Here is a 23,530-nt window from a genome sequence, read left to right as displayed (position 1 = left end):
TTTAAAGTATGTAGATCACTGACGCTCTGGCACAAATGGTTTATTTCAGGCAGAATAGTCTTCAAGGGGGAGAGTGTGGCATGTGATTTAATCACACTGCCCTTTGACTAAGAGATTGTTATGAGTTTGACAGCAGGTGTTTTTATTTCCCAGAGGGGTCAAGAAAATTTTATTCCATGCTGGTGTCCTTGAACTTATCTTCATTGTAGTTATCTACTGGGAACAGTAATATTGATGTTTATTATTAAAATTTTGTATTGCAGCCCGTAAGGGGAGCTGATATTAAGACAATCATTTGATCTGTTCTCCAGAACTTTAAATGTTCTAATATAAAATGCTTACACTTCCGGATGAGTTTATGAATTAGCATTTGTAAGTTAATTACAATAATAACTTAAACTAATTTCTTTCTAGATGTATTTTATACTAATGAATAAGTTTTGACTTCTTGATTAAGCTCTTATAATTAGATCTTTGTTTTTTCAATGTGGGTCATTTGCCATTGCTTTAACAAGCAAAACCCACAATGTAATATTTTTTGGATAAGCTTTTTTAAAATGGTTTAATATTTTTAGATAATCTTTAAAATTATTTTTTTAATATTAAAAAATAAAGAAAAATATATCAAATATAAAAATAAATCAAAATATTAATATATTATTATTATTATTATTATTATTATTATTAATTAAATAATTTTAAATGTTTATCCAAACATATTAAATCACTGTAAAAAAAAAATGAATGCAGTGGGTTGCAGGAATATCTGAATATCCCACTTAAAACACTTGGGAATTTTGGAAGTTCTGGTAATCTTAACTTAATTACATTTATCAGGATAATAAAATGCCCCTGTCATGATAAACATTACATTGTTTCACAGAGATACAAAATAACTTGCATATATATTAATAACATTGTTATTTACATTTTATTTGACTAATGACATAACTGTAAAGGTTAAAAATATAGATTCTACAAGCAACACAACTATACTTATTCCAAGTGATTTTACTGTTGCACAACTCTTAGTATACACCACCATCATTTTATAGCAGGGTAGCTGTCAACAGAGCTGCTCTCTCCAGTTTTGTATAGTGCTGAAGCAGGAGGAACTGATCTTCATGTAAATATATATTTTAATCTACACATTTTACCAATGCAATGTATAGATCAAATAGATGCCTATCTGAAGTTAAACTTGTTCTCGAATGACTTGTGGACAACAGATTTACCGTTAATATTAAATTGGATATTAATAGTAGCTGTTCCTTGCTCTGGTTAAATTCTAGGAGAATAATTGACAACATAAATAAATAGTTTAAAAAATCATTAAAATATATCTAATTTACATGAGTTATAAAAATTCCAATTTAGACATTTTTCTTGTTTGGTTACCTTAAGCTCTTATTTTGTGATTTGGCTTTCAATTCAGCATTTAATAAGTAACATAGGTATTGATTGTTTTGCCTTTTTTAATCTCTATTCACTAGGGTGTTAGCTTGTCTCCGAGGAGTTGTGAGAAAGTACTTAAATAGATTCTCCTTTTCATTAGTTAGATGCTTGCACAGGAGTCATTTATAATTACATAAACTTGGCATGCATCATTTCTACAGCGTTACAAGGATATGAATTCTATGACGAATAAATGCTGAAAAATATAAAATTACTTACTCTACTATCTCAAAATTATACGTGTGCTATGCTCCTACAAGTCATATTTTTCACTAGGCATTGGCCAATATAGAGTAGAACCTCTCTCATGTTATATGATTTAGATATTTTACGAGAATAATAAGTATAACAATATAACAGCTATTTATTCGAGTCTATATCTTCCATCACACTGGATTACCAGAATGTACACATATGTATTTCAGTTGGTGGCTGCACTCCAATTAATTTCCATTTTTGAACTAAAGTAGACACAACAATAATTGCAAATCTACATATCTGCCAAAAGCTTAGTCAATATGACACCATGTCAAATAACCATGTCATGTTTTCTTTTTAGAGATAATACCTCCACAAAGGAACATGTCCACATGGGCAAGAAATAATAGGATGTGTAATACTGTAGGAAAAACTCTGTTATATATATATATAAAATATTTAAACATTTTCTGCTTGTATCTTATGTTTGTAAGAAGTGAGAAAGTGTAATGCATATTATACCGTCTACAGCATCTTTGGGTTTGGGTAAATTTTTTATTTCTATGTTTCTACATAATACTCCTGCTATGACAGTGGTGTGTCTCTTATATTTATTTAATAAGTATGAATGGCTGAGTGTTAGACCCAATTATAACTATGGTGACATGATAAAAAAAATCATACTAGCTTACTTTTACAAAAAAAATATAAAGATTAATTAAATCCTGCATGATTTGTATGAGGACGTAAAATAATAAAAAAAAAAAAAGTGTAACATGTAAAAATAGAATGAAAATAAATTATGTACATTTATTAACTTATAACAAAGTTAGAATTGCTCATGTGTTAGAAATTGATGTGATCAGTTGGAAATCCGTCATCCTGCCATGGTAAAATCAAATTTAATGAATGAAAAGTAGTCATATATAAAATTTGCTTTCCCACAATGTGACTTTTCTCACCTGTAACTGTGACAGACGACAGGAGCCTCACATTCATTTTCTTCATACAAAGTGTCAGGACATTCCCTGCCGCCATAGGAGGGTAGCTGAATAATGACTCGATGACGTGTCTGTTTCTTAGTAGTAACAACACCTAAAACAGAATATATATGCCGATTATAACAGAAGACAGAAATATAAATATTGTACAGGAGGAATCTCATCTTGCACTTTAGCAATCGATATATAGTAATGATAAAGTACGTTTATGTTACGATTATGATTATGTTTATCTTAAAGCTGTTCCAGATGAACACAGTCACTATACTAATTGAATCTTCTAGCAATATATTACCAGTTTTATATACGAGAGAGAGAACAAGAAATATATATTTTTTTATATTTAAGAAAAATAAAATAATTAAAATTAGTTTTTCCTTTTTTTATTTCCATTTTTTTTTGCTGCTACTCAGAATCATAGTATAATACAAATACAATTTTTCCAAATACTCACCTCCCAACCCTCAAAAAAAAAAACACTATCTAGTAGCTATTGCTGCAATGAAGACATTTGTGCGTTTATGTAACGGACCGTTTCAGCATATGAGGGGTTAAAATCCGTTTAGGCGATAATCCCCTTTTCTCAGAAAGGCACAGCTACTGCAGAACATCAGAACTCACGAACTGGATATAGGTGAATAAGGTAGCACTCCAGCTGGAACCTCACAAATAGCTGCTAGCAGATGAATAGGAAAAGCAGACATCAGCTTACACTCCTAGCAGTCAAATCTCCAACAGCATACAGTGAATCCCCCCAAGAACGAGACAAGGCTCCGTGTTGAAGGTCAAGCAGTGGTCTGAGGTGCTGGGCACCCAGCCTGGTTTTTATTACATGAGTACACATACAGGCCACACCCAGGGGGAGGCATAAAATAACCAAAATAACCAATAACATAGATGTTACCTCCCACACATCCCCTCCCCTTAGTGTGACACTTAATCCCATTATGTGTACAGTTCAAAATATACTTTTACACAACTTTCATAACTTTAAAACCATACATCACATTCACATAAAAATACATATCCACAATCAATCCATTCAGGGGAACAACATATTAAAAAATGGCATGAATCAGACCAGGGGTTGAAAAGTTAGTAAAAGTATCTTTTATTCCCCCTGGCTCAAACAGTAAAAGTAAAACATCCCCACAATGCATCCTGGCTTCCTCCCTTCTGCCCTGGAGATAATTGGAGAAGAAATCTAATTATCCAGGACTAGAGGCAGACTCCATTAACCACATGGTTGCAAAACAACATAAAACTCTTTAAAATACATAAAGTCACATTTTATACATTAAACACAGACATTTAACATATCCCCAGATAGCTCAGGTCTGCGTGCACATTATTAGGTGAATGGCACGCAGACCACACAAATACAGTTTAATTGCCATGGAGCCAAAGTCTTTCCCATAGTCTTTCATTATATGAATAGGCTCCATGGCATAGCTATCTGGGGGGTATCACTGCTCACACAGGGCAAGTACCGAATGGCCCCACTGTATTTAAAGGGCCAGAATGAGTGACATGCACTCTGTTAGGGCCGAATACTGTTTGTAAAGGGCCCAATCTCCCAGGGCCATAGTCCAAAGGCAGCAGGCGGGCAACCAGGCTTCTCCAGTTCTCAGTGGCGAGGTTGGTTTCGTCACATCTCTCCCCCTTTCCAAAAAGACTAACAGGGTACCTGACCTCCTGCCGGTCAGTGCCCTTGTTAGTCCAGCAACCCACCCACAAAGCAGAAACATCAGTACAGCCCACCCACAATAAATGGTTACTACACCTGGGTAGAGGAGAAAGTTGTCCATGTCCAGGTGCCTCACCTCGGCTGTGCAGGGGACTGGTAGGCTGCCTTGGTGGGTTGCTGAGTGGGCAGAGACCAGCGGTACTCTGTCCTGATGCCAGCACTACCACCGGAGTAGTCTGGTTGGAGCCTGGTTGCTGGAGACGGATTGTCTCCCCCTTCATTGCATAGCTCTGCTGCTGAATGGGGAGACCGGTTGTCTCCCCCTTGGATACATAGTTCTGTCGTGGGGGGGTAGGACCGACCATCCCTACCCCCTGTGTGGTAAGTGCAGAGACCACGGTCCCATCTGCACCGGTGGGGGGCTTACAGTCTCCCCCTGGTACATTAAACTGCCGCTGGGGAGAGGGGGTAACAAGCTCTTCTCCCGATAGAACACTCTGCCCATTAATAATCCGCCGCTGGGGAGAGGTGGTAATAAGCTCCTCTCCCATGCATACTTCCATCATCTGCGGAGGGAGACCGACCGTCTCTTCTCCTAATACAGTGTCCTGCTGTTGGGGAAAGGAGACTGGGCTCCCAATTCCCAAAAAGTCACGCTGCTGCTGGGGGGTAGGACCAACTACCTCTGCCCCCTGTAACTCAGCCTGCCGCTGGGGAGGGAGGACGCTGCTCTCCTCTCCCTCTACTTCACACTGCCGCTGGGGAATGGAGACTGGGCTCCCAATTCCCCAAAAATCATGCTGCTGCTGGGGGGTAGGACCAACTACCTCTGCCCCCTGTAACTCAGCCTGCCGCTGGGGAGGGAGGACGCTGCTCTCCTCTCCCTGCATTTCACACTGCCTTCCCGGCATATCACTCTGCTGCTGGGGGGTAGGACCAACTACCTCTGCCCCCGGTAACTCAGCCTGCCGCTGGGGAGGGAGGACGCTGCTCTCCTCTCCCTGCACTTCACACTGCCTTCCCGGCATATCACTCTGCTGCTGGGGGGTAGGACCAACTACCTCTGCCCCCTGTAACTCAGCCTGCCGCTGGGGAGGGAGGACGCTGCTCTCCTCTCCCTGCACTTCACACTGCCTTCCCGGCATATCACTCTGCTGCTGGGGGGTGGGACCAACTACCTCTGCCCCCTGTAACTCAGCCTGCCGCTGGGGTATGGAGACTGGGCTCCCAATTCCCTGCAGGGCCGGTGGAGAGACCTCGGTCCCATCTCTACAGGCCACCTGGGGTTCTTCCCAGTAAATCTCTACAATATCTTCCCAGCGGAAGGGGTCTGGATCTGGGTCTGTCACCTTACTGTCCTGCTGAGCCTTCCCAATGAAGCGGAAGAGATCTTGGTAGTTTTGCTCCAGTTCCCACTCCAGGGCTGCTAGGTGAGCCAGGTCTTGCTCTACCTCATGGGGGTCATCCCACTCATGCCTAGCCTCCCTCTCATAGAAAATGTCCTGCAGTCTGGTTTGCGCAGGGCTCCCGAAGCCAGGCTCTGCAAAGGACTCCCATAACAAGCCAGGACCATCAAACTCCTCTCCCTCTGGCTTGTCATGTTCGGCTGTCCAGGGTATATACTGTGCCATATACCACCAGAGCGCCTGGTAGGCATCCTCCAGCCATAGCTCCTGCCATACCCGGTGCTCTAGTTCCTTCACCCATTCCTCCAGGGGCTGCTCTCCCAGGAAGGGCATCCGCAGGGCCACTTGCTTCTGCAACCGCTGCTCTTCACTGGGGAGACTCTCACCCCGCTGGTATTGTACATTATCCAGGGCCTGGTACCAGATGCCTTTCCTTATTGCATCCCGGTCATCCATGTCACCCTTATTGTACTCCACTGCTGGTTCCATCCTGGTGCTGTCAGGGTCGCTGTACTCAGACATGCGTTGCCCTCAAATTGTAAATCCAAAGAAATGGTGTTCTGTAGCTGTCCTTCTGGCTGTAGGAACGATCCCGCCGCTTGCCACCAATTGTAACGGACCGTTTCAGCATATGAGGGGTTAAAATCCGTTTAGGCGATAATCCCCTTTTCTCAGAAAGGCACAGCTACTGCAGAACATCAGAACTCACGAACTGGATATAGGTGAATAAGGTAGCACTCCAGCTGGAACCTCACAAATAGCTGCTAGCAGATGAATAGGAAAAGCAGACATCAGCTTACACTCCTAGCAGTCAAATCTCCAACAGCATACAGTGAATCCCCCCAAGAACGAGACAAGGCTCCGTGTTGAAGGTCAAGCAGTGGTCTGAGGTGCTGGGCACCCAGCCTGGTTTTTATTACATGAGTACACATACAGGCCACACCCAGGGGGAGGCATAAAATAACCAAAATAACCAATAACATAGATGTTACCTCCCACACATCCCCTCCCCTTAGTGTGACACTTAATCCCATTATGTGTACAGTTCAAAATATACTTTTACACAACTTTCATAACTTTAAAACCATACATCACATTCACATAAAAATACATATCCACAATCAATCCATTCAGGGGAACAACATATTAAAAAATGGCATGAATCAGACCAGGGGTTGAAAAGTTAGTAAAAGTATCTTTTATTCCCCCTGGCTCAAACAGTAAAAGTAAAACATCCCCACAATGCATCCTGGCTTCCTCCCTTCTGCCCTGGAGATAATTGGAGAAGAAATCTAATTATCCAGGACTAGAGGCAGACTCCATTAACCACATGGTTGCAAAACAACATAAAACTCTTTAAAATACATAAAGTCACATTTTATACATTAAACACAGACATTTAACATATCCCCAGATAGCTCAGGTCTGCGTGCACATTATTAGGTGAATGGCACGCAGACCACACAAATACAGTTTAATTGCCATGGAGCCAAAGTCTTTCCCATAGTCTTTCATTATATGAATAGGCTCCATGGCATAGCTATCTGGGGGGTATCACTGCTCACACAGGGCAAGTACCGAATGGCCCCACTGTATTTAAAGGGCCAGAATGAGTGACATGCACTCTGTTAGGGCCGAATACTGTTTGTAAAGGGCCCAATCTCCCAGGGCCATAGTCCAAAGGCAGCAGGCGGGCAACCAGGCTTCTCCAGTTCTCAGTGGCGAGGTTGGTTTCGTCACAGTTTAATAATGCATTTTTAAATTGGGGGTATAACTAAAAACAGCCTGCAGAATTTGCAGATCTCTTGTTTGCAGCCTTTGCAAGCCCTCCCCTTCTTCCCCAGCCCAGACTTTGTCCAATCACAGACTTCCCAATGCAGCTCAATGACAAGTCAGGTGCTCAGAGCAATTGCCTGCCACTTGAATCTAGCTCCATTGAGCTGAGCAAACCAGGAAGTAACATAACTGATTGTCTGATTGACAGCTAGAGGAGTATAATAAGGTTAATGTATAAAAGGGCCAATTTCTATTAAAATCTGCACTTTTTGTAAAATGAAAAAAAGAGGACACACTCTTCAAACATAAAGCACTTGAAGTTCATTAGGGGACTGGAGTGTCCTTTTAAATATCCTGTAAGTAAGGAAAATCAGCTTACTCAAGCAGAAAAAAAGAACCTGTTAGATGCTGTTAACCTGCCTGATTAATGTGGCAATTACACCCAGTAGTGTACTAGGAATGGTGTGGGGGCGTGGTCCACCACGGGTGCCACTAGGTAGGGGGGTGCCATGACCAGGGCCAAGGATATGTGAGCAGTGTGGCCGCACTGTACCCCAAGGCAGCTGGGGAGCTGGGTGGCTGACACAGCTCACACACGCAGAGACCAGCAATTACCTCACAACTGGCCGCACAGAATTAAATTTGGGACGGGGCTAGCAAAATGTGGGGGTGGAGCCAAACTGACAGCTGGGCAGGGCTAAATGCCCCACCCACTGCTGTTACTGCTGCACATCAAGGGGAAGCAAGAAGGAGTCCCTGCTTCCCCAACTAACAGACTCCAGGGAGGGACTTTAGTGAATCCACTCCTTCTCCAGCATAAGTGAGAGAGAGATTGTGTGTGTGACTGTCTGCATGTGACTGTGTGTGACTGTCTGCATGTGACTGTGTGTGTGTGTGTGTGTGACTGTCTGCCTGTAACTATGTGTGTGTTTTTGGCTGCCCGCTTGTAATTGTGTGTGTGGGACAGTCTGCCTGTAACTTTGTGTGTGCATGTGTGAGACTGTCTGCCTGTAATTGTGTGTGTATGTGTGAGACTGTCTGCCTGTAAGTGTGTGTGTGCCTGTGACTCTATATGTTATTGTCTGCATGTGACTGTGTGTGTGACTGCAAGTAACTGTGTGTGACTGTCTGCCTGTGACTGTGTGATGGTGTGTGTGTGTGTGTGTGTGTGTGACTGTCTGCCAGTGACTGTATATGTGACTGTCTGCCTGTAACTGTGTGTGTGACTGCCTGTCTGCAACTATGTGAGTGTGACTGCCTGTGATTGTGTGATGCTGACTGTAACTGTGTGTGTGTATGTGTGTATGTGACTGTCTGTGATTGATTGATTGTGTTTGTGTGTGTGTGTGTGTGTGTGTGACTGTCTGCCTGTGATTGTGTGATGCTGTCTGTAACTGTGTGTGTGTGTGACTGTCAGTCTGTCTGTGACTGTGCATGTGTGACTGGCTGCCTGTAACTGTGTGTGTCTGTATACCTGTAACCATGTGTGTGACTGTCTTCCTATAACTGTGTGTGGTGGGGTAAAGCAGGGGATTTGTGGAAGGGGGGTGCAGGGGTTTTGTAGAAGGAGCAGTACAGGGGTGTGTAGAAAGGGGGCAGGACAAGGGTTTTGCAGGAGAAGGGCAGGGCAGGGCAGGACAGGGCAGGACAGGGGATTTGTAGAAGGCGGCAGACAAGGGTTTTACAACGTTTATAAATTTGTCCAACACATTTAAATAAAAAAATAAAATGTTTCGTTTTTTTTTTTTCATTTTGGGGTGGAGGGGGGAGTGGGAAGGTGCCAAACAGAGTATCCGCCCCGGGTGCTAAATGCTCTAGGTATGCCCCTGATTCCACCTCATATTTAGAAACAATAGATTGGTTTCCATGGTGATTGTTCCTTATTTTTGCCTCTTATCTAGCTCTGTTTTTGTCTTGATAAGTCTCTCCTAAAATCTCAGGAAATGTGTGTGGACACCATAGCTATGTAGTAATTGTCTATCAGTTAAACTAACTAAATTAAATAAGATGTGCAGGTACTAGAGTTTTGCATCACAGAAAAAGGCAAAAACTTAAAAGTTCAAAGTTATCTGCCTAAATATCATCATATGGGCAAATAACCTTTGAAAGTTAATTTTTTATCAGCTTTCAGTGAAGTCAATCAAGATTTAATCTATTTAATAAGCTTATCAGTTCTACTCAATGTTTAATTGCAATACTACAGAATTATTTAACTTGCAGTCCAATCTAATAAAACGGTGAACTCATTAAGTAACGGAAATGGTGACTGCTGAGATTTTAAGATGGAGGAGCAATAGAATCCACCCATGGGATTTGATGTCACCCCTTCTCTCTGGGATATTAACCCCTTGACTCCCTATTCCTTGGATTTTATTGGATTAACCCTTTGTGGGCAAGAGATCTGACCAGCAAATTTCAAAGCAGTGTGAGTTGCACCTCTGGCACTGAAAGATTTAAAGACATATAATTCTGAAAGCACTCTGCATGCAGGAAAGCTAGGTTCCTGCTCTGATACTATAACTATAAATTATGCTAAAATATGAACATATTACAATTGTCAACACAGAAAATTCCAATTAATAAAAGACTTGAGGATACAAGACAAGACAATAATGGAACAACAGTACATGGTACCCTGGGATTGTCAGGCACCATGCTTGAACAGACACGGACATTGGTAAGACTGGGGGAGTACATTTCCAGAGGGAACACAGTGCTGAGGTTTGTGGAACACATTTTTATCACACACATAATCCTGAGATAAGTGAAACATGTCTAGATTGTTGCTATTGGATGATACATTATGAGTAAAGATGCATAGTGATAATGTTGAAAGTGAGCTTTGTTCATTTGTATGGTTCTTTATAGCCATAGTGCAGGGTTGCCCAACAGCTAGATCTCCAGATGTTGCAGAACTACAACTCAAATGATGCCTTGCCTGCCTTTAGAATGACAAAGCATCATGGAAGCCCTAGTTTTCAAACATCTGGGTTCTACCTTTTTGGGCACCCTTGGCCTACCGCTTAAGAACTTTGTTTTTAGTCTGACAGCCAAGGTCTAAATCTTGTATGAGCATGACCTATTTTTAATATAATTTTGTTAAAACAGATACAAATAAACATAATTTCAGATATCAATCACATATAGCGAATATATCATTTTACACGGACCAAATCATTAGAAAGTAACCCTATTCCTTCTTGCAATTTCACTGTACAAAAACCCAATATGTGAAATGAATGTAGTTTCTCCAAGTTTCAACAAAGGTATTCAAAAAATATATTAACCTATGAATCTACACCTGATAACTATATTGCAATTGTGGAAAATAAAGAATAAGCATACATTGTAAAACTTCTGAACTATTATACACTAGGTGTCCAGTTCAGACACCATAATGGAGATTGAAGTGAGGACTTCAAAATTATACCCAGGAGCATACTTAGTATGTCTACGATGCTCTACACATACCCAGCTGCTCTCAACAGCTTATCCAAACAGCTATCATTCATTATCAATGAGTCAGTTTGTGCTGTAGTGGAAGAGCATAAAATTAGGAAATTATAGTAACAGGAAATTATAGCACTGCTGTGCTATATGGTATATGTTTACCATTTGTAATGGAAACGTGCAAGTAAACTCTTCCCATAATTGAAACTGTGTCAGTAATTCACTCTTTTACCATGGGCAATAGTTTTTATTTTTAATGACAACAATTATATGGCAGGCACTACCGTCTGTGCCCCTATGGACAAGCCACTGCTACATGTACATACGCAAACAAAACAAACATTTTCTGACTGACCTGATTGTTAACATGTGCAGAAATGGTAGACTATGTTCCATTTCCCATAGAATGATATATAGTACTCTGCATCAAATGTTATTCCCACATTTACTTTTGGACTTTTCTATTAAACTTGGAAAAATGCTAATACGTACCCTGAGGGTGGGGGGGACCCAAAGATCCTATAGTGCCGAGTTTGTTTTCCTGGCACTATAGTGGTCCTTTAACTAAACATGTATTGCATTGTTTTTTTATATAAATCTATTCTTCTCAAGGCAACACTTCATATTGAATGTCCTATATAATTCTAACATCCTTCTGTGGACAGCATTATACCACTAATTGTCCATTCCATGCTGAATATGTGTCAGCACTTATAATGTGCAAACAGCATACAAGTGCCAGGTAAATTATACAGGTGCTCTCGTAGCTTCATGAAAGAGTTCATACAATAGTAACACACATACACTGCCATATATAGCTTCATTCATAAAAATACGTTAGGATACTCGGCACACTATTAAAAACTAAGATAATATTTATGCTAGCATGCATTCTAATGGATCTCACTGCTGAATCAGGTTTTTAGTGAATTGTCTGGAAGTGATCCAAGGCAGAAAAAAAGCACATGATACAAATGGTACAAAGTGGGGTATAGGAAGTCAGGATAGCCTGTCTGTGCTGTAGGGGCTCATTGTGGTGAATATGACAGCTTAGATGATGGGAGTTGATGAGATAGTGAGAAAGCACCATGTTTATTCCACTATCTGTATCAGGGGAATACAAACAACCACATTAAGCCATTGTAGGTCGTCAGTTTGCGAATAGTGAAATCAGCCATGTTATACAGAAAATTAACAGATTACAACCACAGCCAAATGGAAGAGCAAATTCAGATGAAATAATCACATTTGCCTTTGGTAAATAACTGAATTGGTTAAAATACTCAAAGTTTGAGAGGCAAAAGAAAATGCTGCTGCCAAAAGTTTGACAGACAAATTAAAATTCTGCTGCCAATCAGTTACAGTTAAGTGTTTCACAAATAGAATCTTGAGGCTCTTCACAACTCATAAGTTTTTTGTTTTGTAAAACCTTTTTGAGCAGAGGCTCATGGGATATGCACTGTGCCCCCAGGCACCATGACCACTACAGTAATTTGAAGCTGTCATGGTGCCTAGAGTTTGTATGTGCAGCTGTTTGATATAAAACACTGCACATACAGAGATTAACCCTCTTCTGCTGGAGGTGTTTTTCAACCACTGGTAGCTTCACTGAGCTTAATTAGCCAACAGTTGGCTAATATTAACTCTGTGCAAAATTGGCATTTGATGAAAGCATGCACATCTTGCTGGCACTAGTCAGCCAATAGTGGCATAGACCCCATGCCAGGCAGAGTCAGAACTTGGGGTTGAAACTGAGATAGGTTATGTCTTTTTCACTTGGGGAGAATCAGTCTGGGAAAGGTTACTTTAACCAAAACCACAGTTTTTTTGGTTGATGTAGCTCTTTAAATAGTAATAGAGGCTATTCTTTGTGTGTCAAAACTAACTGGGTTACTGGGTTGTTTTCATTGTGATATTTTCTTTAACATTGACAATTTGCAAGAACAGCAATATTCTGAGCACAAAAGCTCTTTCTTCATCCTCTTTAAAAAAAAATAAAAATAAAAAATAGATTATACCTATAAGGAAAAAGCAAAGTGTCAAATTCAACTGTCAAGTCCCATAATGCAATCTGTTCTCAAGCAGATGTCAGCAAAGACAAAAGTAGATTGCACAGGCATGATACAATTATCTGTGTGTCTTGTTGATGTATTATTTTTCGTAGCATACCTGCATGCAAGGCATTTTGAGTTTGGTAAAACATTCAGTGCCTTTACCATCGTCTTAGCAGTTTTTTTAAAGTGACAAATCAAAATTAAAAGGTGCGCAACCAAATTTAAAACACAGTGTGAACATGTGAACATGTATATAAATAAGTAGCTTAGTGTTCCCAATAAAGAGGAAACAGTCCCAGTATCCGTAAGTGTTATCAATTACACTGTAAAATGGTGAAAAAGAATCATATAAAATGTACTTGCACCGGCTTTACAATGATGTTCTTAGTGATCTAGGACACATAAAAATCAAAAGAAACTCATTGTGCAGCAATGTAGTATAAAATTGGGATATATATAGAAAGCTTTGCCAAAAACAAACTTACAAATGTGGAGTGGTTGAAGTACCACTCCTGAAGATTAAGCCTAGGGACGATCAGACCCTTGTGTGCGTTGGATCCGAACGGGGATATAGCATAGACTCACCACCAGCTAAACAATGTATCCATTTCTTTATTCTGGTAAAAATAGTAAAAACACGTCTGGCTCACAGTGTATCGGCAGACAAAAGGACTTTGTCTGCCGATACACTGTGAGCCGGACCTATAAGTTTTTACTCTATACCTATCAGTTTCTTTTGATACCTATAAGTTTCTTTAGATTTTTATGTGTTCTAGATCACTAAGAACATCATTGTAAAGTCAATGCAAGTATATTTTAGATGATTCTTTTTCACTATTTTACAGTCTAATTGATAACATGGATACTGGGATAACTTCCTCTTTATTGGGAACACTAAGCTATTTATTTATATACATGTTCACATATTTACACTGTGTTTTAAATTTGGTTGCACACTAGTGATGTAGCGAACATAACATTTTCGGTTCGCGAACCGCGAACGCGAACTTCCGCAAATGTAGGCAGGCAAATTTTAAAACCCACAGGGACTCTTTCTGGTCACAATAGTGACTGAAGGGGTGGGGGGGGAGACCTACTCTCCTCCCCCCCCCGGCCCCCACCCCTGGGCGGCGGGTGGGGGCCATAATGATAATGGGGGGGACCTACTGTCCTCCCCCCCGGCCCCCACCCCTGGGCGGCGGGTTGGAGCCATAATGATAATGAGGGGGGGACCTACTGTTCTCCCCCCGTCCCCCACCCTTGGCCGTGGGTGGGGGCCATAAAGATAATGAGGGGGACCTACTGTCCTCCCCCTCTCCGGCCCCCACCCCTGGGCGGTGGGTGGGGGCCATAATGATAATGAGGGGGGGACCTACTGTCCTCCCCCCAGGCCCCCACCCCTGGGCAGCGGGTGTGGGCCATAAAGATAATGTGGGGGGGACCTACTGTCCTCCCCCTCTCCGGCCCCCACCCCTGTGCGGCGAGTGGGGGCCCTAAAAAAACAATAAGGGGGGACCTACTGTCCCCTCCGGTCCCCACCCCTGAGCGGTGGGTGGGGGCCCTAAAAATAACAATAAGGGGGGGACCTACTGTCCCCCCTGGCCCCTACCCCTGAGCGGGGGGTGGGGTCCCTAAAAAACAATAAGGGGGACCTACTGTCCCCCCCGGCCCTCCTCCCCTGAGCTTTGGGTGGGGGCCCTAAAAAAACAATAAGGGGGGACCTACTGTCCCCCCCTGACCCCCACCCCTGAGCGGTGGGTGGGGGCCCTAAATACAAATGGGGGGACCCTAGTCACCTCCTCCCCCCCAAAAAAAAAATATCCCCCTACCTACCCCCCTCACCCTAAAAATTATGGGGGGGACCTTTAACTAAAAACCTGTAAAAAATTAGATACATTTACCATTCAATGTTTTCTTTCTTCTAAAATCTTTTTTTAGCCCCAAAAAAGGCCAAATAAAAAAACCATAACAACCGACGCAATAAAAAAAAAAAAAAAAAAAACGAGCGCAAAAAAAATAATCCATCTTCACCCATGGAGGGCTCCGCACAGACTGAGCTCTGCAGGGTGGGGGAAGGCTTATAAAGCCTTGCCACGCCCTGCAATTAGGCTAAGAACACTCTGATTGGCTGGTTTAAGCCAATCAGAGTGGTCTTTGTCATTTTACACAGCGTGGGAAAATTCCAAAGAACTTTCCCACGCTGTGTAAAATGACACAGAGCACTGTGATTGGATGGCTTGAAATCCATCCAATCACAGTGCTCTCTGTCATTTTACACAGCGTGGGAAAGTTCTTTGGAATTTTCCCACGCTGTGTAAAATGACAAAGACCACTCTGATTGGCTTAAACCAGCCAATCAGAGTGTTCTTAGCCTAATTGCAGGGCGTGGCAAGGCTTTATAAACCTTCCCCCGCCCTGCAGAGCTCAGTCTGCGCGGAGCCCTACATGGGTGAAGATGGATTATATTTTTTATTTTTATTTTTTTAATTGCGTCGGTTATTATGGTTTTTTATTTGGCATTTTTGGGGGCTGAAAAAATAAGATTTTAGAAGAAAGAAAACATCGAATGGTAAGTTGTTTTTATCTAATTTTTTTACAGGTTTTTAGTTAAAGGTCCCCCCCATTATTTTTAGGGTGAGGGGGGTATGTAGGGGGATATTTGTTTTTTTTGGGGGGAGGGGGTGACTAGGGTCCCCCCATTTGTATTTAGGGCCCCCACCCGCCGCTCAGGGGTGGGGGCCAGGGGGGAGGACATTAGGTCCCCCCCTTATTAGTATTTAGGGCCCCCAGCCGCCGCTCAGGGGTGGAGGTCTGGGGGGGACAGTAGGTCCCCCCTTATTGTTTTTTTTTAGGGCCCCCACCCACCGCTCAGGGGTGGGGGCCAGGGGTGGACAGTAGGTCCCCCCCCCTTATTGTTATTTTTAGGGCCCCCACCCGCCGCTCAGGGGTGGGGGCCTGGGGAGACAGTAGGTCCCCCTTATTGTTTTTTTAGGGCCCCCACCCGCCGCTCAGGGGTGGGCGCTGGGAGGGGACAGTAGGTCCCCCCCTTATTTTTTTTTAGGGCCCCCACCCACCGCTCAGGGGTGGGGGCCGGGGGGAGGACAATAGGTCCCGCCCTATTGGTATTTAGGGCCCCCACCCACGGCTCAGGGGTGGGGGCCGGGGGGAGGACAATAAGTCCCCCCCTATTGGTATTAAGGCCCCCCACCCGCCGCTCAGGGGTGGGGGCCGGGGGGAGGACAATAGGTCCCCCCTATTGGTATTTAGGGCCCCCACCCACCGCTCAGGGGTGGGGGCCAGGGGGAGGACAATAGCTCCTCCCCCCTTTTTTTACTTTAGGGCCCCCACCCGCTCAGGCTGCTCAATAGACATGCCCCTACTCGCGGTATTGCGAGTAGGGGCACAATTTACTAATACTAAGCAATTTTTACTTAGTATTAGTAAATTTTGCTGAAAGACCTCAAAAAAAAATAGGGGGCGGACCGAACATCGCATATGTTCGCCGTCCGCAGCGAACGCGAACACGCTTGAAATCCATCCAATCACAGTGCTCTCTGTCATTTTACACAGCGTGGGAAAGTTCTTTGGAATTTTCCCACGCTGTGTAAAATGACAAAGACCACTCTGATTGGCTTAAACCAGCCAATCAGAGTGTTCTTAGCCTAATTGCAGGGCGTGGCAAGGCTTTATAAACCTTCCCCCGCCCTGCAGAGCTCAGTCTGCGCGGAGCCCTACATGGGTGAAGATGGATTATATTTTTTATTTTTATTTTTTTAATTGCGTCGGTTATTATGGTTTTTTATTTGGCATTTTTGGGGGCTGAAAAAATAAGATTTTAGAAGAAAGAAAACATCGAATGGTAAGTTGTTTTTATCTAATTTTTTTACAGGTTTTTAGTTAAAGGTCCCCCCCATTATTTTTAGGGTGAGGGGGGTATGTAGGGGGATATTTGTTTTTTTTGGGGGGAGGGGGTGACTAGGGTCCCCCCATTTGTATTTAGGGCCCCCACCCGCCGCTCAGGGGTGGGGGCCAGGGGGGAGGACATTAGGTCCCCCCCTTATTAGTATTTAGGGCCCCCAGCCGCCGCTCAGGGGTGGAGGTCTGGGGGGGACAGTAGGTCCCCCCTTATTGTTTTTTTTTAGGGCCCCCACCCACCGCTCAGGGGTGGGGGCCAGGGGTGGACAGTAGGTCCCCCCCCCTTATTGTTATTTTTAGGGCCCCCACCCGCCGCTCAGGGGTGGGGGCCTGGGGAGACAGTAGGTCCCCCTTATTGTTTTTTTAGGGCCCCCACCCGCCGCTCAGGGGTGGGCGCTGGGAGGGGACAGTAGGTCCCCCCCTTATTTTTTTTTAGGGCCCCCACCCACCGCTCAGGGGTGGGGGCCGGGGGGAGGACAATAGGTCCCGCCCTATTGGTATTTAGGGCCCCCACCCACGGCTCAGGGGTGGGGGCCGGGGGGAGGACAATAAGTCCCCCCCTATTGGTATTAAGGCCCCCCACCCGCCGCTCAGGGGTGGGGGCCGGGGGGAGGACAATAGGTCCCCCCTATTGGTATTTAGGGCCCCCACCCACCGCTCAGGGGTGGGGGCCAGGGGGAGGACAATAGCTCCTCCCCCCTTTTTTTACTTTAGGGCCCCCACCCGCTCAGGCTGCTCAATAGACATGCCCCTACTCGCGGTATTGCGAGTAGGGGCACAATTTACTAATACTAAGTAATTTTTACTTAGTATTAGTAAATTTTGCTGAAAGACCTCAAAAAAAAATAGGGGGCGGACCGAACATCGCATATGTTCGCCGTCCGCAGCGAACGCGAACACGCTATGTTCGCTGGGAACTATTCGCCAGCGAACCGTTCGGGACATCACTATTGAACACCTTTTAATTTTGATTTGTCACTTTTTGGAATCTTCATTTTAGGATTCAATATAGGTTGCTGCACAAGATTTTAGTTCTACACGGATTTGGGTGTAGATACTTGCACTCTATTAATTGTGTTTGTGCCTATTTTATCCATTCTATGTTTATTGTTTTAGCAGTTCCTTTAACAATAAATATAAAACATAGAGTTAGATATATAGATTGCTGTGTATCTAGAGTTTAGATTGTGCAATGAAAGTCAGATATTGCCATGTGTTGTATCATGGTCCAGCTACAAGAATTATCCTTTATTTTGTTTCTACCTAATACCACCACAAATTAGAAAAACCTAATTTGCAAAGGTGACCGCTCCTCTGGGTGTCCATGGGTGCAGGGAAAAGTGAGTTTTATTTACCTAAACCTGTCCATGCGCAAGATTACAACACTGATGAGGATCCAACAAGACTAAAGGACCCTTCATAGACACAGCCCTTTTCCCATCACTAATGACTGCTAGGGAGAATTACAAAACTTGACAAAGATAACTCCAATTCTTTCTCAAGTTTTGTCAAGCATAGGAAAAATACTAAGACAAGGTCGCCCCCTTCTTTCTCTTAGTATATCTTTTGACTGTGTTGGAATTTTAGTGAAACTCCAGCACTATCAATATGAGTATTTCATAAAGATCTTATCTTTATGCAATTCTCTTTTTGGTAGGGGGTTGACAGTGCAGTTTTAAGCAGAGCATTACATTGTTGCTTAAAATATTCCTGCTTTTATTTCTTACAATTCAAAAGCTACCTTTAAGTGGTTATGTCACTCCTCCATCCGAAATTAGATTTTCATAAAGATAAAATCTTTCAAAAATACTCACATTGACTTTCCTATGCTTGATAAAGCTTGACAAAAACGATCTTTTGTCAAGCCTTGTCATGCCCTCAGCTGTCACCACAGACGTCTGAAGGTAAAAAGGCTCTGTCAATGGTCGAACCCCCAGTCTCCTACTAAAGAGTCAGAAATAAGATGGCAGCAGCCATGAGGGATATATTCAAGTAAGTATAACACTATTTTCTGCACCATTGGCCACCACATTGCCAGCAGAGTAGTCACTATTGTCATTTTTATTTCCTGCTCTAGGTCTAACTTTTGAAAAGGTTCCGTCTGATACGTTCTGTACTCTAGAGAAGTGTTTCATGACATGTCTCAAATACCTCTGATAACAGATATATTGTTTTCTAATCATGAGGTGCAGCACACTTGACATTTGACCAATCAGGGATATTCATTGAAGTGAGGATTGTCTGGAATTCCAAGTGAATCCGAACTGAGTTTTAAGTTGGAGAATGTTTCCTAAATTCACAGTTTGTCCGGAAACTTTAAATTCACTTTGAATTTTCTGCATTAGTGAATAACCCTGAAAGTTAAGTGTTAGAATGCCCTGCACAAATAGTTGGGGTATTGCAAAAGTCCACGGAAATTGCCATCATCAGTTGACACAATATGTATTTCATAACTTAGAAGCCATCAATCAATAAGCAAGAATATGTAAAAGTAATATAACATTAAACTGGCAGGTGCAGTCATTCTGTCTGTTTTTATGAAAAGATGCATTATCGAGAAAATATGCTGATTAGCTTATTTAGATATGGTAAGGATGATATAGGGAATAATATTTTTTTATAATACATATTTATTCAAAGACATAGCCAAATAATTTCATAAATGTATACCTTGTATAATATTACGGAAGATAGTGGCAATATGTATTGTTAATATACACTATGTTACTCCAGCAAGTCAAATATGTGCCACTAAATTAATATCAAAGAAATTTTAATTATTTGTGACCCACATACTGTTTCCGTTTCTCACATTTCAAAGTAACCAGCACAACGTATTGAATTATTATTAAAATTAATCTTAATTCTTTGTGATAACTCATACAAACAGATTAGCTTACTCTTTCACATGGGGATCAATGTAGAGGGTGAAGAAATTAATTAAACACAGCGCGTGTACCATATAATTTTTCCTTCTCTTGCAATCGAGATGAAAAGAGAACAAAAATTGAATGGGCTCAGAACACATGTTAATTTTATTTAGCCAGTGGCGTCTTTTCTGTTTTAAGAGAGAAAGCAAAACTAAATAGGGCAGCATAAAAACATTGGGTGCATGATATACCCCAATGTAACATTTATGAAAGTCAGCTATATGTATATGTATATGATACCTAAGGGTAGCATTGTCTACTGTACTGGAGAAAAACATTAGTGGCATGATAGATAAAGTAGGAAACGTAGAATAAAGACAATATCTCAATTAGTTTATCATGCTTTGTCACTTTAACTCTCATCTTCTATATTCTATCAGAACCAAATCATAGTCCTGCAGATGCCCCTTCTGATTTGTTCTCATGACCTAATGAGTTTTTCTTACAAATATTAGTGTTAAAGGGACACTATAGGAACCCAGACCACTTAATTTCATTGATTTGGTCGGGGTACCTATTGTCCTTAGTCTTGCAATGTAAAACATTGCAGTTTTGGAGGCAGATGCATCTATTGTGTTAGGAATACAGGTTTGTATTCCTAATACTATAGTATCTCTTTAGCTAAAAACTTAATTAATATCTTCTCATGGCTTGAGGTATAAATCCTGCTTTCCATAACATGTAACATGCAGGATATCCCCATAGTCCATGTGAGCATGTTTAACCTTTTATAAGATGTTATATTATATTCGAATTCTATATTTAAACCATCACCAGATTTTAAGACAGCGTATTTAGATCATGATCATCATTGGAGAGCTGGTTACTTGACAAAGAAAATCATAAAGCAATTGATATAATTAGAATATACACTTGATCATCTTAAAGGGAATCTGTAAGGCTCTCCTTCCGCTCCCCTTTCATGATCTCCTTAATAAAAGTTTAGGGAGAGACAGGTTCCCTTTTAAAAGACATACCAAGAACCAGACTTACTACATCTTAAAGGGACTTTCCGGTGCCAGGAAAACAAACTATTTTCCTGGCACTGCAGGTCCCCTCTCCCTCCCACCCCGATCCCAAGTTGCTGAAGGGGTTAAAACCCCTTCAGTGACTTACCTGTATCCGCCCACGCTCCTCCCCCGCCAACATCATCCGGCCGGCGGGGGAGACCTAATGCGCATGCGCGGCATTCGCATTAGAACTCCCCATAGGAAAGCATTGAATAATGCTTTTTTTTTTTTTTTTGTTCTAAGGAATTTAATTTAAAGTAAAACAATTACAATTAAAACAAATAGAATGGCTAGCTGAGTCTGTTAAACTAAAACATGAAACAGTTAATTTACAACCTCAATTAATATATGACATATATTTCTTTTTTTTTTTATTATAAATTCTTTTATTATTTTTTCAAAACACTTATACAGAAAGACCGACAAACAAAAAATGGGTTGTTTTGCATAATAATAAACATAAAAAACAGGTCAGTACTTATTTCAACAAACAAACCCAATACATAGTACAACATTATCTGCGGGGGTAAGCCAGAAGGTAAGCCAGGGGGGGGGGGGGTTGTCTATACTCAGGCCACTAATTCATTGGGAAACAACTGAGCTCTTTTCGCTCATTGATTCAGGGAATAGTTTCTAAATTATTAACCCAACTTTGCCATAGATCAAATCTTTTTGGGGAATTCAGATATGGTATACTTAAATCTCTTTCCATCCTCGCCTGGAGGTTAATTTGATCTTTAATAACCTCCCAGGGCAGAATTTGATTTGGGCGGGGGAGACCTAATGCGCATGCGCGGCATTCGCATTAGAACTCCCCATAGGAAAGCATTGAATAATGCTTTCAATGCTTTCCTATGGGGATTTCAGCGACGCTGGAGGTCCTCACAGACGTCCAGCGTCATTATAGCACACTTTTTCTGTTCTATGAACATGGAAGTGTCCTCTGGTGGCTGTCTAGTAGATGAAAACTGCAATAATTACACTTGCAGGGTTAAGGGTAGTGGGAGTTGGCACCCAGACCACTCCAATGGGCAGAAGTGGTCTGGGTGCCTGGAGAAAATCCTGTTGATGCACCCAGTTGTGAAAAGGCAGTGTTTACATTACTCTCTAAGAATGCCTCTAGTGGCTGTCATTGCATTTGCTCCATGAAGAAATTGATTGAGTGGTGGCTGCATTGAGACCAGCACATTTTTGTCTTAAAGAGGGGCACATAAATGTAACCACTAGGAATAAACTCCAACGTTAGAAATACAATTAAAGGGACACTATAGTCACCTGAACAACTACAGCTTAATGTATTTGTTCAGGTGAGCTCTATAGCTCCCTGCAGGCAATCTAAAGTAAACACTGTATTTTCAGAGAAAATACAGTGTTTACATTGATTGATAGGAATACCTCCGGTGGGCGTCACTCAGACGGCCACTAGAGGCACTTCCTATCATGCAGGGCCCTAAAAAGGCCCTGTACACGTCAAACGTTTGAAAATACGTCTGACGTGTGCAGGAGAGAGAAGGCACTGTGTGCGCGCCTTCTCTCTCCAGCCTGTCAGCAGAGGAGGGGGCGGGCAAAGATCGCAAGCTGAGCTGTCAGTCAGCTCAGCTTGCGGCTGCTCACACCGCGCGCATGCCTGGTAGTGCGCTGAGGACTTCAGAGGGCGGCATTCATGGAGCAATGGAAGCGTCTGATTGCTCCCTGCTCGCGCCCACCTATTCAGTCATTTTGACGAAATAGGGGGCGCGGCTTCACGAGGCTCCCGGCGCTGGAACCAGGTGAGTAAACAGGGGCTGCCTGGAGAGTCCCTTTAAATGAGAAATATTAATAATAGATTTATTGTGACTAGATTAATTTTATCGAGCTGGTTGTATTATTAAAAATGTGAATTGCTATGGCCTCACATTACACAGGTCTAACCTTCTTTATTCTTCTGTCACTTCAGGTTTTAATTTCTGTCTGCATGAGGCCTAATTAGTTTTATGAAGGTCACTCTATGAAGCATCTCTCTTTATAGATTTATATTCTGTATTGTTGTGCAATAGCTTGAAATATAGATCATGTGTAGCAGAGTTAATTATGCCAATATTAATAATGAGATACAGTGTGCAATGTTTCAGAAACCTTGACTCATAAAGACATGAAATATCTTGTGGTTTATATTATTCCACTAATTTCAATGAATAATGCAGAGTTATCTATGAGACATAAAGCCAAATCAATAAGAAGTAGCATTCTTCATTTATCCAAAAAGAACATTGCACTTATTACGTACTACTAGCAAATTAAGTAATAAGGAGGGGGTATAGCACATTTTCCTGTTCCCCAGCAGCAACCGCCCAACTTTTACAGGGGGGGATACCTTCTCCAGCTTAGTAGCCTGCAGGTCACTATGCTTTTGTTCTTTCTTTTTACATTGGGAAGCCAATTTGAGAAACAGCTCCCTCATACAAAGTACCGGTAACAAAAAACACAAACCCAAGGCTATATAGATGTTCATCAGGGCTTCATTCCCCAACCTACCCTCCAGCAACACATCTGGTAACAGCTACTCATAGCAACTGCTCCAGACACCTAATGCAGTTGGTAGTTTTCACTACTTTAGTAACACCCATTGCTGACAAGGTGAGCAGGAAAGAAAGCAGCAGTACAGGGGG

At 42.2% G+C, this 23,530-nt stretch overlaps 1 protein-coding gene across 1 annotated transcript in view; it reads right to left on the bottom strand.

Moving 5' to 3' along the window:
- Positions 1-23,530, bottom strand: part of THSD7A (thrombospondin type 1 domain containing 7A) — a 279,525-nt gene that overhangs the window by 39,347 nt on the left and 216,648 nt on the right. Inside the window, exon 11 of the mRNA XM_063452416.1 lies at positions 2,616-2,748. Coding sequence (XP_063308486.1) covers positions 2,616-2,748 — 133 coding nt within the window. The remainder of the gene's footprint in view (positions 1-2,615; positions 2,749-23,530) is intronic.

Source organism: Pelobates fuscus, chromosome 4 (assembly GCF_036172605.1).
Source record: "Pelobates fuscus isolate aPelFus1 chromosome 4, aPelFus1.pri, whole genome shotgun sequence".
Lineage (NCBI taxonomy): Eukaryota > Metazoa > Chordata > Amphibia > Anura > Pelobatidae > Pelobates > Pelobates fuscus.
The sequence above is the reverse complement of the archived record's forward strand: the minus strand, read 5'-3'. Positions and strand labels throughout refer to the sequence as shown.